Source organism: Temnothorax nylanderi, unplaced genomic scaffold, assembly GCF_030848795.1.
Source record: "Temnothorax nylanderi isolate EJ_2023f unplaced genomic scaffold, tnyl_v1.0 TNYL_tig0033_pilon, whole genome shotgun sequence".
In the NCBI taxonomy this organism is placed as follows: domain Eukaryota; kingdom Metazoa; phylum Arthropoda; class Insecta; order Hymenoptera; family Formicidae; genus Temnothorax; species Temnothorax nylanderi.
Genome location: NW_027249095.1, coordinates 506,595 through 521,407, shown reverse-complemented (window position 1 = coordinate 521,407; position 14,813 = coordinate 506,595). Strand labels below are relative to the sequence as shown.

The window sequence follows — 14,813 nt, the reverse complement described above, 5'->3', positions numbered from 1 at the left end:
TCGGAGAGAACCGAGAAGGAGCGTCTTTCGTCGTACCGCTGCAGTCGTGCCACTTAAAAAAAACAACGAAAAAAAGGGAGAAAAATAAAAAGAATTATCGGCAGCTGCTTGATCTTTCCGCGCGGTCTCGCATGCCGTCTTACAAACGATTCTCGGGCAATGCCTGCTTATTAAACGGTGGCACAGCGTTATTCTCGGATACAGAAGGAGAGAGAGAGGGAACCCGAAGCGGGAAGGTAGAAGAAAGCCGCAGGCGGCGTGCACTTGGCTACTTGGCATTTACATCCACCATCCATTTCGCGCAACGGCTCTTCAGGCGAGGCCCCCCCTTTACGTTCTTCAAGCTTTAGATGCCTGCGTCCGTGCACGAGTGCACGGCGCGTTTTTACGTTAGCCGGCAATGCGCCGTACGCACGCTTCTCTCGTGCGTATTCCTACGCGAGCGCGCGTATGTGAAATGAGACGGGAACGCGGAGAGAAGAAGAAGAAGGGGAGAGAAAAAGAGCAAAGGGAACGAGGAGGAGGAGGAGGAGGAGGAGAGAGAAAGAGACAAAAGGTAGAAGAGGAACTTCGATGTGCGGTCATACGCGATCGCGTGAGGCGAGGGCGCACCTGGACCTTCTTTTCCATGTGCGCCCAAGAGTCCTCACACTGCCTTCTACTTCGCGATTCAACCGCCCAACAGGCCGCCTCTAGTTACGCGCACCAAAGTTCCTTTCTGCTCACCGTCTCCTTTTTCTTCTTACCTTCTCGTTGCGCGCATCATCGAAATTCGCGAGTATATTGTCGTCGGGATCTGGGTACGTTTTCGCGTGCGGCTCTAACTTCTGTATTCCGCGCATCTTTACGAATTCTCCATAACGTCTTAGTAAAGTTCCGTATGAATATTATACGTATAAGAAATTAGTATGCACTAGAAGAAAAATACTAAAAGTAGACTAAAATTTTATATGAAGATTTTACGAAGTTTACAAAAATTTCCGAGTAAATTCTTAAGCTCTTAACGCTCCTTCTACGGTCTCCTTCCAAATCAGATTCGCGCAACGATCATGCGAATAAGCACGTTGAGGCGACTTATATTCGACAAGGATGCAAGGGCGTGGATGCAAGCCCCGCCGCGCTCAGAGAGTTCCGGACAATGGAGAGAGGAATCGAGAGAGCGCGGCGTATCTGATAAGCGACCGCAACTACTAGCGTAGGGTAGATCTCGGTGCAGATAGAGCTTTATTTCATCAAGGGGACAATAACGATACCGCGATAACGTCGAACGCCGTGCGGAGAGACGCGTTTTTGTCCTTCCAGCGTACGCGATTTATAGTCCGAAAAATCTATCGGTCCATAAATTCCTAATTAACCGAAAAAGAGTCGCTAAAAAGAATTAAAATATGAAATTATAACGTAAAAACGGACAGTAGGATTCTTCTATCCGTCTAAATACCGAGCAATGTATTTTTCGCGAATTTAATTTTCGTTAAATTGTCTGCACAACTTTTTTTTTTAAATCGGTAATTATTTAAGTTATCTATAATTTTTATCTATTTTTATTTTCCAGGCTTATAAGGCTACATCTTTTTATATCCGTTATTAATTATAAGCAATGTCTAAAAGATTCCAAATACCTGCTGAGGATTAATATATTAGAACTTGCGACTTTGCGAGGAATGTATAGGAAAAAGTGTAGGAATTTATGGACAGGTGTAAATAATCATTGCTCAGCCTTCATTAAGGAAATATCGTGTATTTCAATACAGAGTGAGAAATTCCGAATGCCTATTTGGCTAATCGGTGTCACATCGATGTATCGCTAAATTCCGGCACCGCATTTAGCACGCGCCACTGCGCGCCGCAGTTTCGCATGCGAAATTCAATGCGACGGCGCTTGTACCCCTAATTCAGCCAATATTTCACTGCGTTAACCATTAATATACAATCCACAAATTATATGCTCGTCAACGTACCCGTTCTAATCGTCAGATACGAATAATCCTATCGGTTATAACTACAACCGCGCGACCATAAACGTTCAACCTGATTAAATAAGCGACGAAAAACGTCCGATTGAATTAAATTCAAACGAGATAGGCTTCTACAACTGTAAACGCGAAAACGATACCTGTATCATTATCATGCAATGTACTGTTTATTTTAACAGTTTGTTTAAAAAGATCATAGTAAATAAGAAAACAGTATAACTTAATTAATAAAAATATCGTGATCGAATATATTTTTATACAATTTAATCCGTCATTCTTGAAAGCACTAGACTGATCGTTTGTTGCGTAAATTTGGCTCACGTTTTTTTTTTCATGTGACGTGGCTTTAATTCGTGATATGAATTTTCTTTCACATCATGGATCGTTTTCGACAAGTGTAGCAGATACCTATATATGTATGCTATACCAGGTTTTGCGGGTTTTCTCTCAGTTACAAATTTTCCGATAAAATGGAATGTTTTAGAGTGAAAATTTGATAGAAAAAACATAGATATTGCATGGAAACTAAAATTTCCTTTTCTAGTGAATTCGAGTAAATTGTACTTTAATAAAATTGTCATTCCGTTGTCATGACATCTCAAAAATCAATGATGATGGTTGCTAGGACAAAACTTCGCAGAAAATTTTCTTCGAGGTTTGTCATCAAATTTATAATCAAAAACCCCGTGACTTTCGAGGCATATTGCATGCATATTTAAACACTGATATTTTTTTATACGTCCTCCACAAAATTAGAAATAAAAATATTTCTAAAAATTATGTCATCACGTTATAGCGAATTCGGGCGCTTGCACTAGTGCACACTGAGTGCGCACTAAGGTTTGTTTTTAATCAATTGTTATATTTACAGATCATCTTAAATACTTCTTAGTCTATAAAATGATTTGTACAGCATCCATATAGATATTACAGATTGTTTTATTGGTTAAAAAGTTTTTAAATGTGTATTTAAGCGACTTTAAATATAAGAATAGATTATAAACAAGCCTTAGTGGGCACTCAGTGTGCACTAGTGCAAGCGGCCGAATTCGCTATTAGAAAAGACATCTGGACACGTATTACTGAACTTTTCGGAATGGATTCCGATCGGAATTATTCCGTTTTTCTCTAGAAAACACAAAAGAAATCCAGAAAATAAACAATCCTAATCGGAAACCATTCCGAAAAGTTCCGTAATACGTGTCCTGCAGCATTCGGAATGTAGTACTCAAAAAACGCGGTGCTCGAACGCTACCGCCGATAATCGCGCTTTTATTGCACCTAGTACTCCGACCTGCCTCTCTCTGTACTGCTTCCGAATTAACGCACTCTCTTTTAGAACGCGTACTTTGACAATGATCCTTAAATCTTAATTAGACATTATTATTTATGCGTGGTGATTCTTTGCAGAATTCATTCTTATAACTATTATGTGATGTGCGACAAAATTAGTCGACCTCTTACTTGAACGTCTACATCGATCGTCGCCATGCATCTCGGTGGCCTCCTCCACCTCCTCCTCCTCGAGTCGACGAGTAATTCTATAACATGAGATAAGCAACATCTTGACTAAAGCTATCGTGCTATTTTAATGGTGCTACAGTTTTCTTTATTCTACAAAACAATTTCCAAACTTTCTTTATCTTTTTGATTTCAAAGTCACATTTACAATTAGTCAATTAACAATAAAATTAGAAAGATATCGAAAGACAATTTAGATTAAATGATGAAACGACGGTAGAGATTAACTTCGATCTCTTTTGCGCGTCACACTTTCCCCGATTTTGTCATACGTTAACTCTTAACTTCAATTTTCCAATCCATATTGATTTGATATTTTTTACTTAATTTAGCGAGCATATTATCTGACCTCCATCAAGAATTCTCTTTTTGATAGCTCGTATTGGGATGTGATAAAAATTAAAAAACCATACCCCTCGTTGACTGTGGTAGCCATGCTGTGCGTTCTGGTAATTGTTGTTCCGCTGCTGACGATGATTATCGTAATGATTACGATGATGCTGATACTCCGAAGGCGGGTAATTCGACTGGCGCATGCCAGTATAACCGGATCCCCATGGTCCACGCATATGACTCGAACCGGCGCTGTTGTAACCGTATCCCGATCCCGATCCTGATCCCGATCCCGATCCCGATCCCGATCCCGATCCCGATCCCGATCCCGATCCCGATTGGTACTCGCTCCGATAACCTGGAAACAAATGTACGCGGGCACGTTAGCTATACGCAAGGGGGAAGAGGTCCGCATATATTTGCGCGTATGGAAATAGCCGAGCGGCAATAAAGACCCGAAAAGTATATCCGGCTTAGGATTTAACCCCTTAATAAATATTGCCACGAATTAGTTGCGTCGAGAACGCGTAGTTATTCTCAATAATTAACACGGGGCGCGCAAGGGGGGTCGGGGGGAAGAGGAAAGGGGGTCGGGCGGGCGCAATATAGCCGCCTAGATGAATGGGAGCGTGCCGGCGCGTGTCCCTAGCTCCCAAATAATATGCAGCGCGCGTTAGGACTCGGTAACGTCACTGGATAAGCACTCGCCCGCGCCGTGAAACGTCATAATAGCGCTATACCAGACCCATCATTAATAAAGGATTCTCGAAAGCGCGCTTCGGCGAGTGGGCAGAGAGAGCGGGGTAGGCACGCACGGCATCTCAATGCTTATATCGCTTTCGGTTTAAATATTTCCAATATTGCCGTCCTCGAAAACGTCAGATATGCCCTCGCGCGCATCTCTCTCGCGAGTCGATAGAAAAAATTGGTAGCGAGATGTAATGATCGCGCTGACAAAAGGACAAAACAGCGCGTCGCCGCGCGCCGATCCGCGACTCCTCCGCGTTTGAATATTCATATAGCCCTCGAAGAGCCGTTCGAATTGCGAGATGGTCGTTGTAGCGATAAAGCATGCTTTACGGTTGCGCTCAGGGGGGAATCCGGAATAAGAGAAAGCATCGCGTTTGTTTGATGTGTCGCTACGGGCGGGACGTCAAATTTAATTGAATTGATTGCGCGCGCGCGCGCACGCGGCGCGTGCATTCTTCAGTTAATTAATATCTAACGAGTAAAGCTTACTTTGACGGAACTTTAAGTTGGAACTCGATTATACGATGCGCGGGGTGTAAAATCGGAGGATGACGATAGACGACAATCTTCTTCGGTGTTCCCGCGAGAAAAATCGATGCAAGAATTGACCGGAGAACTCGCGGACTCGAAGGAGGCGTCGGGGCTTGGCCCGAGAGAACACTCTGTATTGTCCGGCGATTTCTCGCTCGGTGCTATCGTCGCTTTGTCACCGGTACCACGTACTTCGACGCCAGCAGCATTCGCGCGAAGTGGCGTAACTCTTTAACCCCCGGGGATTCAGCGGCCGTTGCGTACAAAGGCTATCACTGACGCACGATAATCGTATAGTTTGGTGCAATCGAGCTCGTAATAGGAGTCGGCAAACACCGTTGATATCATCGAAGGCCGAAGGGGCGATCTCACGCGTTTGAATACCAGTTATAGACTCCTACCGTATCTATGAGGGAGAGAAAGAAAGAGAGAGAGAGAGAGAGAGAAAGGGAGAATCTGTTACCCTTTCTCTTCCACCCCGTCGTTTCCTCTCATTCTTTCGCGGCAACAATAACATCCCCCGTAGATTCCACGCGGCCCGCGCCCAACGATTCCGACCCCCAACGGTAATCCTCACCCACAGCCTCCGATGGGGGAAAGGAAGGAGGGTTTAACAGTTTACACGTCGGATCATCCCTCGTTATTGTTGCGTTTATGATAATAACGCACCGTTACAGCCGGCCCGCGCCGGCGTTGCTCGACTCGTTTCAACCCTATCGCGAACCAAATTCGTACGTACCGAACCATGTGCTCAGGTAGGTAGGTAATTAGATCTTCGGCATACGGTATATATTCGCCGAAATTTATCGCGGTAATTATTTAAACAATTTTACATTTTCGAAAACTTCTGCAATATTTTTAAATTAGTGCTGTAATACATAACGAAAATGTTTTTCAAGTGAAGAAAGACTAAGTTCGCAAAGTATAGATATGATCATTTAAGAATGCAGTTTAATTTTTACGGTGGGAAAGAGAAGGGATTCTTTTCTGGTTATAACGTTTTAGAGAAATAGTTGAAATATTTTTCTTCTCAAGGTGTATTGTATAAGAGATTCAAAATTAAAGAACTTCCCTCAAACTTCTCTATTGATGTGCTAAACTTAAATAAATATAATTACGCGATATATCGCAGAATATTTTGTATAGTTCAATTGCTGTTGCAATGGAGAGAGATTATTTTTCTATGTACCAAGTAAACATAATTAGTACGTGTCCAGGGACAATAAAATCGACGTTTGTCCAAAATAAATCATCGGTGCACGTACAGCTGAGTGACTGGAGAATCATTAGAAACGGGGGAAAATGGCGTGCGTCCAGTTACGAGAGACGGAACTTCCGCCGGCTCGAGCCGGAGGCTCGAAATTGTATTGGAGGCCAGACGGAAAGGTATCAAGGCCCGAGAAAGAAAGACGATTCGTTCATATGTACGTATACGTGGCTACAGTGGGGTACCTACTCGCTATGGGTATTGGATTGGATTGGATTGCCGCGTCAGCAGTACAAACACTCAAAACCTCGATGTGGGTCGGCCTCTCCCGTTCCTGTTTCAAACTGAAATTACACTTTCCCGTCCACCCGTCCACGTTCGACCTGCCACAATATATATAGCTACGCTCTCCCCCTTGGCTGCATCTTTTGTCCATATCGAGCTTATAAATGGTATTCGCGAGTCTATCCCTTATCTCTCGATTCTTCAATGATGGACTTGTCTTTACGTGTCGTTTTCTCTAGCGTTTTCTTAATACGAGATAGCTTTATTTTACGATTTCTATTTCAGTTCACGAGTTTTTGTCTTTTATATAAATAAAGCGATATTTTTATTTCACGATTTCTCGGTGGGATCGAAAAAGAAACGATATTTGGGTACATAAAATAAAATTTCAAGTGACTTATTGTTATAAATATAATTAGAAACATTACAATGCCAGATTTTTTAAACGTTTTTCATCATACTATATGCATAGTACTATTTAAAAAATTCGTTTTCAGCCATATTTAAAATAAATGAACGAGTAACGTGCTGGAAACTTGATATCACTTTTCATGCAGAAATAAAAATTAAAGCGTATATATTCAAAAAAAGCGGAGGTTTTCGATTAGTGCTTTAACAAACGAATGCGATACAGATTTATTAATTATGAACTAATTAATTTGCGAAGTACAAAAATAATTTATTCATAAAAAAGCAAAGTCTGAATTATGATTAACTTATTGCTACATGAATTAATTTTGACAAAGCACTAATCTATGTTGAGCATCATGATGAACACACTGATTTTCGGGATAGTCGAGCGGCAACAAAAACGAAAGTATATCCGAAAATATATCCGAATTAGAATCCCTTAATAAATATTGCCATGAATTAGATTGCATTGAGAACGCATATTCTCAATAATTAATATGCAAGGGAGAAGGGAAAGGGGGACGGACTAAACCTTGACCTCCGCTCTTTTTTTTTAGAAATCGCCAACCTTTTTTCTTTTATGTACACATTATTCCTATGAAAGCAATTCTCTCTCGATCTTATATGCTTATGGTGGGTGTAGGTAAATATTGTACAACACGTGTAAGTAAAAGGCGTAGGCTACATAAACGTTCTCCTCTTTCTCTCCACCTTGTCCTCCTTTTATGCATCTCTTATCGATGGGAGACGTGGACAAGTTGGATTTTTTTAATTTTCCATCGTACATGATGGACAAATTATTGAATCAAATTTTTTTAGCTGCGAATTTGTGCCTTATCCTCTGAGAAACGAGAAAATAAAGGTCATGTTATGTTTGATCGTTCAATAGATTTACTTCCTCGTTAATCGGATTTAATCGTGCTTCAATTTCAAATGCGTCTAACTTATAAAAAAGAAAATTATCTAGTCAGCAGAGACGGAGTTCGATAGACATATTTTGACGCGAAGGGTGGTTCAGATGCGGGACCAATCGATCCAATCAATCGTCTCAATCGATTCAAGGGCAATTTCGTGTAGCGTCATATAAAAACACCTAGCTCGAAATTTATCGAGTTAGAAGGCATCATTGAGGACGCTGCAGTTGCGGTGATTACGCTGCTTATAAAATACGTAATAATTATCAGCTCTCTAATTTCAAAACTTTCTTTTTTCTCAAAATCCGACCGGCGAGGCTTACATGCAACGCTAAGAAAGTAAAAGGGTGATGGAAGGGGGACGAGGGGAGAGAGAGCCCGCATCTACGAGCTACCTGGGCTGCAAGAACAATGCGCGTACACGTTTCTCCCCCATAAAATTCAGCACCCAATGGTACAAGATGGCGCCACCACCAGGCCAAAGTACCACTCGGGCGATTTCCGGTGGCTTTGTTCCGCCCACCACTCTTGCGGGGCACACGGAGCGGGAGAAGACGAAGGGGAAGGGGGAGGATCGATGGAACCCGCGGCTGAAGGCGCGCCTTTGAGGCCACCGCGTGCTCGCGATGCGTGTGTGCAAAATATAAAAAAGACTTTTCCTCTATGAAGCCAGTTAGTCAGGCAGGCAGTAATTTTTCCCCGCGCTTCTCGACGCATCATCCTCCCGCCCCCCGTCCCTCTGCTCGAACCACCCTCCTGCTTCACGATAATATTTTAGCTTTTTCTTCTTCTTCTTCTTCTTCCTCGTTTTCTTCTTTGTCTTCGCCTTCATCTCGATCTTCGTCTTCATCTTCATCGTTGTCTTCGTTTTCATCTTCGTCTTCGTCTTCGTCTTTGGCCTCGGCTTCGTTTTCCTCTCACGCGTTTTCTCTCCGTTCTTTCGTACAAGCATTCGTGCATACTTTTGCACCGCGGAGAAGAAACGAACCGGCTACGACCCCAGGAGCTTCACTTTCTTATTTCTTCTCCATCCCCACTTCCGGTCTCCTTCCAACCGACGGCGGTAATGGAGTCTCTCGAAGGCGGCTCTCCTAGCGCCTCGACGAAACGAAACGGAATGAAACGAAATGAGACGAGACGAGAACCGAGGCAGCATTTATTTTCAACGATTCGCGAGATTCCTTCTCGCTTCCTCTTTATTTCCTCTCTTCTTCTCCCCTCTCTCCTTGAATTTTTCTTGATTTTCGCGAGGAAAGAATGTAACTCAGCACGCACATGCGTGCTGCCCTTTAGATATTTATTTAGTTTTAGTTTATTACAATGGCTGGATATATTAAATTTAATTCATCCACGGTTACATCGTGATGAATTTAAAAAGTCAGCTTTTCTTTAACGAGAAAGTCGCAGCGCCAGCGTCTCTAGATTATCAGCAGTTAGAAACAAAGCGCTTCTCGCGAATTAAGCTTTACATATTGAATTCGTTAAAAGATTCATTAAAAAAAAAAAAATACGGAAGGATGTGGGACATATGTCTCGTTCGCGATTGTCAACTAATTTTAACATAGATAATATCTCGTTCAACAGTAATTAATATATCTCATATAAAAAAATTTATATTTCGTAAAGATACAAAAAACTAATAAAGATTACGTTGTGTAAAATGTTATCGTATTCTCCAGCTGCAAATATATTGATCCCCTCGATTGCGAAAATCACGTGTCAATTTTCGAGCGAAATCGTGATGGGCGATATTGAAATTACGTTGACCAAAGCACCCTATATAGGCGCATGTTTATTTCGATAGATGACAATCCGACGGTAACAATTTCAAAACCGTATCCTGCTAAATGTTCGGCCGTTTGTCGAAACAATTCAATCTACGCCTCGATGAGCTTTGGGAATCAGCGAAACCGAAACTCGAGTGCGGAAAAGCTTCGATTTCCAACCGGCTCGTGAGTATTCAGCAGAGCTTTCCAATTGGCGTTTCGATATCGATGACTGGACGAGTCCCGCGGTGGCACGAAAGAGACGGACGGAGAAGCCACTCGTTCCCGTTCGTTTCTGTGTGACCGATTCTATCTACATTTAACGAACGCTTTACTGCAGGCGTCCGTTAAAGCGGAAATACGCGTAATTATCATGTCCTTTGGATCCAAATACGGATTTTGTATCTATTTAGGTAAAATGGCTCTAAATCGCAGCGTGTTCACTTCAAGTGCCGCTACTGCTATTAGTGTAATTATTCAATGCGCATATATCTTACAGGAGTACATTGCATTAATATCACCGATAAATACTTCTCTATTTAATTTTTTTCTTGACTCATTGTCAGAAAAGAGTTATAACCCTGCTCAGTTATTATTATACCTCTCTCTTTCTTTCAAATGCAAGTATTACGCATGTTGCCCTAATGTTGCACGACATTTAAACAATATTTATTTTTTTCACTTCCGAGAAGGGCTGTTAAAGCTTCGTTTCTCTGCTGTTGATCAACGAAGTCCCTTCAAATTGTAAAATCATAAAGATTGAATCCCACACTGTTAAATTCATAGGGTTAAATTAAACTCAATTTTGAGTAATTTTTAACTATTCCATAGGTCGCCACTGCTCCTACTCAATATGTAGTTAATTTAACTAAAACAATGTTAATTTCACTAAACCAATGGAGTTAAAATAATCCTATTTTGTTTCAAACTAATAAATTTTGACGCACATGGTAGTTAAAAATAACAAAATAAATCTAACTCATGGTATTGGTTTAAATTTCATCCTCTAACCTTTACCCCAGTGCACCTCTCTAATATATATCTCGAAATTGAAGCGCACATAGATACGGATAAGGAGCACTTAACGTGTACATCTACGTGTCTACGTATCGTTAAAGGTACAGAATTTTCGACGATCTGAGAGTCTCGTCGTTTCGGCTTAGCGACGCGACGCGGTTTTGCAAGCGCGAGCATTTCTACCCCGAGCGTTTTTACCTTCGCCGCCGTCGCGACGCGAGGGCATTCGAGATGGCAAGTGAGGGGAGGAAGAGGGCCGCGGAGTGCAGGGGAGAACGGAGCACGGACAGAGGAGAGCGAGACAAAAAGAGGGAAGATCAGAGAAGGAGGGACACTTGACCCTCTGCTTGGCTGCCTGCCGCACACAGCTGATCCTGGATGCTGCGCCAGCGAATCCCCGTCGCGCGCGACGTGCGTTAATAAACGTATCAAGAGTGTGTTGGTAACTCGATCGTCCGTGCTCTCTTCCCGCTTTTCTCTCCTCCACTGTTCCTTTCTGCTTTACTTCTCTCCAACTAATTCCTCCTCCTTATCACTTCCTCTCTCTTTCTGGCCGTCCTCGAACGGTTTTCCGTTCCGTCTCTCTGCAAGTATTCTTACTCCTACTCGAAGCTCTCTCCACGGTCGTCGATTCACACGACTCCTCTTCTCCAACTTTGTTCCCTCGGCTTTTCTATATATCTCTCGTTACGTAAACCGTCCTATATCTCCGTTTTCGAATTCAGTAATCAATTCGCACGCTGCGAGGACGCGCGATACGTACACAACCTGCGCGATCTGTCTCTTATTCTGAGAACCTCTGACAGATCGTGTGCAATTTTTTACATATTCGTATAAAACTTTAGGGAATCAATCGTAAAGAACTCTGAAATATTTTATTGTATCTATCGCGTTTATAAGAATACATAAAAATATTGTAACATTCAGGTAGTCCGCTAATAAAGTGTCGAAATTTTGCACGTTATTTTAATTTTAATAATATGATTATCTAAAATTTATATACGGAATATACGTGCAATATGAAATGATATGTCTTGGGGGATTTTATTACGAGTGCATTACAATTTTCGCTGAGAGAAACATTGCCAACAGGATCAGAAAGCAGTCGCGCTCACCGCCTCCGTGTTCCCCAAATTCCGCGGTTCTTCCGTCCGCCCTCTCTCGTTTCATCTCGCGCTGTGTGCGCACGTAACCCCGGAATGTATTATGCGTAGATAGGTATATACGCGTACACCCATACACCCTCGTGATCGACGTACATTTATGGGGGAGCATCGGGAGAAGGGGCGGCCGACGCGCGAGTAACGTGTTGACTCTCGCGATCGTGCTCCTAATTTATTTACCATTTTACAGGGGGAGTCGGATTTTTCTCGATCGTCACGATCTCTTTTAATATCAGGGATGCTCGAATCTGATCGAGTACGAGTACTACTATTTATTCGGGAAGGTTATTACGAATTGATGGTGATCATGTACGTGCGGAAAGGAAACGATTGCCCAGAAAACAATGATCTTCATTTTTACCATACGCGATCTAAAGTCTAATATTCTTCTGAATCGGCTGCGTCTGCAAAACTACATTCCGCAATTGGTTCCTTTCTACGCGAGAGTATCTCGGGGGACGACTCAATTCACATATCTGACCGGACATGCCGAGAACGCTCGCTGCGAACGCTCACTGGCGAACGCGAAAGAGACACAACTCGGTGGCAGTCGTGTCAGAAGCGACCAATAAATTTATCGAGCGGGTGTTGGCATGGAGACTGCCGGACAGAGCTCGGCTGGATGGCCCGGAGGGCGATGAGAGGGCACTCGAGAATCCTCCATGAGACCGTCACGGAGAAATTGGAGGCAGCCACGGCACCCATGGCCCAGGGAAAGGGAGGAGAGAAGGGAGGGGGAGAGAGAGAGAGAGGAGGGAACGTGTTCGAAGGTAAACTGTACGTAGGTGCGTGGAAGTAAGAGAGAGAGAGACAGAGAGGACCGAGCGGAAGTGGGACGAGGCGGAAGAGGAAGGATATCGATTCCTCGCGGTGATCCAATCAACGATGGCGCCTTATCTGGCGCCTTTATCGGCGTTATAACTTATCTCCCGTTGGCGATATGATACGTTCACGTTTGGGGTCGTGCGAATAATTTTTTGCTGCGAGCCTGTACAATTAATAGGCTCATAATGCGAAATTTAACGACAGTTCGATCAACAACATAAGCGGAATGCTTATTACACTAAACGTGAACGTTTATTAATCTAAATTAGAGTCTAAATGTAAAGTTTATTAGTCTAGAAATTATACAGGCAAATTATATTGACTGACATAATTCCAAGTAATAAGATAACTTTCTCTCTCCTAAGTTTTGAAGCATAATAATATCCCGATAGGTCGAATTATGATAGGATCGGCATAGACTGTTCGAAATATCGCGGAATAATATTATTTTATAAAACAAGAGGTCTCGTAAAAAAGAAAAATTCGAGAGGGGCAGCAGAGAGAATCAGATTAAAATAAAATAAACTGAAATTCTAGACTAAACTGAAACTTTGTAAGCTAAACTAGAAACAAGATTAAGCTTTAGTTTAAGATTTATAACAGACTTCGAGTGTGTGATTGCAAGGCATGTTTTTGTCACCTAAGTGTTAAATAATATTTAGGAAAGATATCGATTTTCTCGTTCAATATCAGTGAGAACGATTAAATGTCTAACTAAAAAGTGAACATTTCACGAGACATTTCATTTTGACATATTCTGTGTAAAACATCAAATATCACGTAAATTAACTTTTCGACGATTTCACCTTAACATTTATACGCAGAATTACGTGAGACGGCGGCTCCCAATTTATGCTTCGCGCATTTATTACCACGGAGCCAATATTTTCGTTGTTTATGACAGAGCAAAGCGAATATCGGAAAAATCCGAGGAATACAGAAGCGGTAGAGGAGGGAAAGAGAGGAAAAGGGAAAAATATATTTCCCGTAGTTAGCTACTTGCCTGCTCTCCAGATCAAGCCGATTGCGCCGTTCAAATCTCGCTGTCGTTGTATCGGTTTTTAACGTAATGGCGTCCGGGGGAAAAAAAATGCGCGATGCGCCCTTACATTTCGCGAATACTAGAATCTATTATGACGAACGTGATAAAAAAAGATGCGTAATTAGTTGATTAATCTTGAAGCAGACAAAGACTCACAATTTTTTTCAAATTAATTTTTAAGACTGACAAAAAGAGAAGTTAATACCATAAACATAAACTTCTGGATTAAATCAGAATTTTTGTCATGGTCCACATAATAAAAAAAACTGTGTAATCCGTGTACCCCGACGGAAGGAGCAAACGGGCATTACGACTTTTGATCATTATTTTCGCATCAAATGCATCGGAAATATGAATTTTCCCCATTGAAGTCACACTCTACGTGATACCACTTGAAACATTCAGTGCTGGATCCGTTCTTCACCGTTGATGTAGCACTGCTGATAGAATGCACAAAATTCTGATTGGCATTGTAAATTTCAGCTCATTTTTTGTTATCTTTTTTCCTATTTTTTCCCCCTTTTATCCATTTGCTTTTTTCCTTGTACTCCTTTTTCGTCTCGAATCTCTAAATTAAACTCTTCCGATGTTAAAATTCTCGATAGTGTCGAGCAAACGTTTCGTAGAACAGTCAAGCAAATATCTTCATTAGAAAAAAAAAAAGATGTGAAAGTTCTCGCACCTGAAGTAGACCATATTGGGTGCAGTTACTACAAGAGACTTCTCTATCCCGAGGATCGCGATTAGGTGATATCTGATCCTATACATGATCACTTCGTAAAGTAAACGAGAAGGGCACGCGGACGGAACGAGACTGAAGAGTCGCAGGGACGGCGGCGGAGGATCCCGAGGAGCAAGAAGAGCGTCGCGAAGGTGGCTGTCCGATAAAAGAGGAAACCGATGGAGAAATGAACAAGGAGAGGTATATATATATCGGCGGAACGTAACGAAAAAGATGAAGGACGGGCGTGCGATAAAAAGAGAGGAGAGCGGTGAAAGAGGGACGAGGAGAGAAAGAGAAAGAGAGAGAGAGAGAGAGAGAGAGAGAGAGAGAGAGAGAGAGAGAGAGAGAGAG

General features: G+C 42.2%; 1 protein-coding gene across 1 annotated transcript in view; it reads right to left on the bottom strand.

Annotated features, from left to right (window-relative positions):
- Nucleotides 1-1,718: 1,718 nt before the first annotated feature.
- Nucleotides 1,719-14,813, bottom strand: part of Rat1 (5'-3' exoribonuclease 2 Rat1) — a 30,243-nt gene continuing 17,148 nt past the window's right edge. Inside the window, exons 16-17 of the mRNA XM_071703028.1 lie at nt 3,908-4,185; nt 1,719-3,514 (exon numbers count right to left, since the gene is read on the bottom strand). Coding sequence (XP_071559129.1) covers nt 3,446-3,514; nt 3,908-4,185 — 347 coding nt within the window. The 3' untranslated portion in view covers nt 1,719-3,445. The remainder of the gene's footprint in view (nt 3,515-3,907; nt 4,186-14,813) is intronic.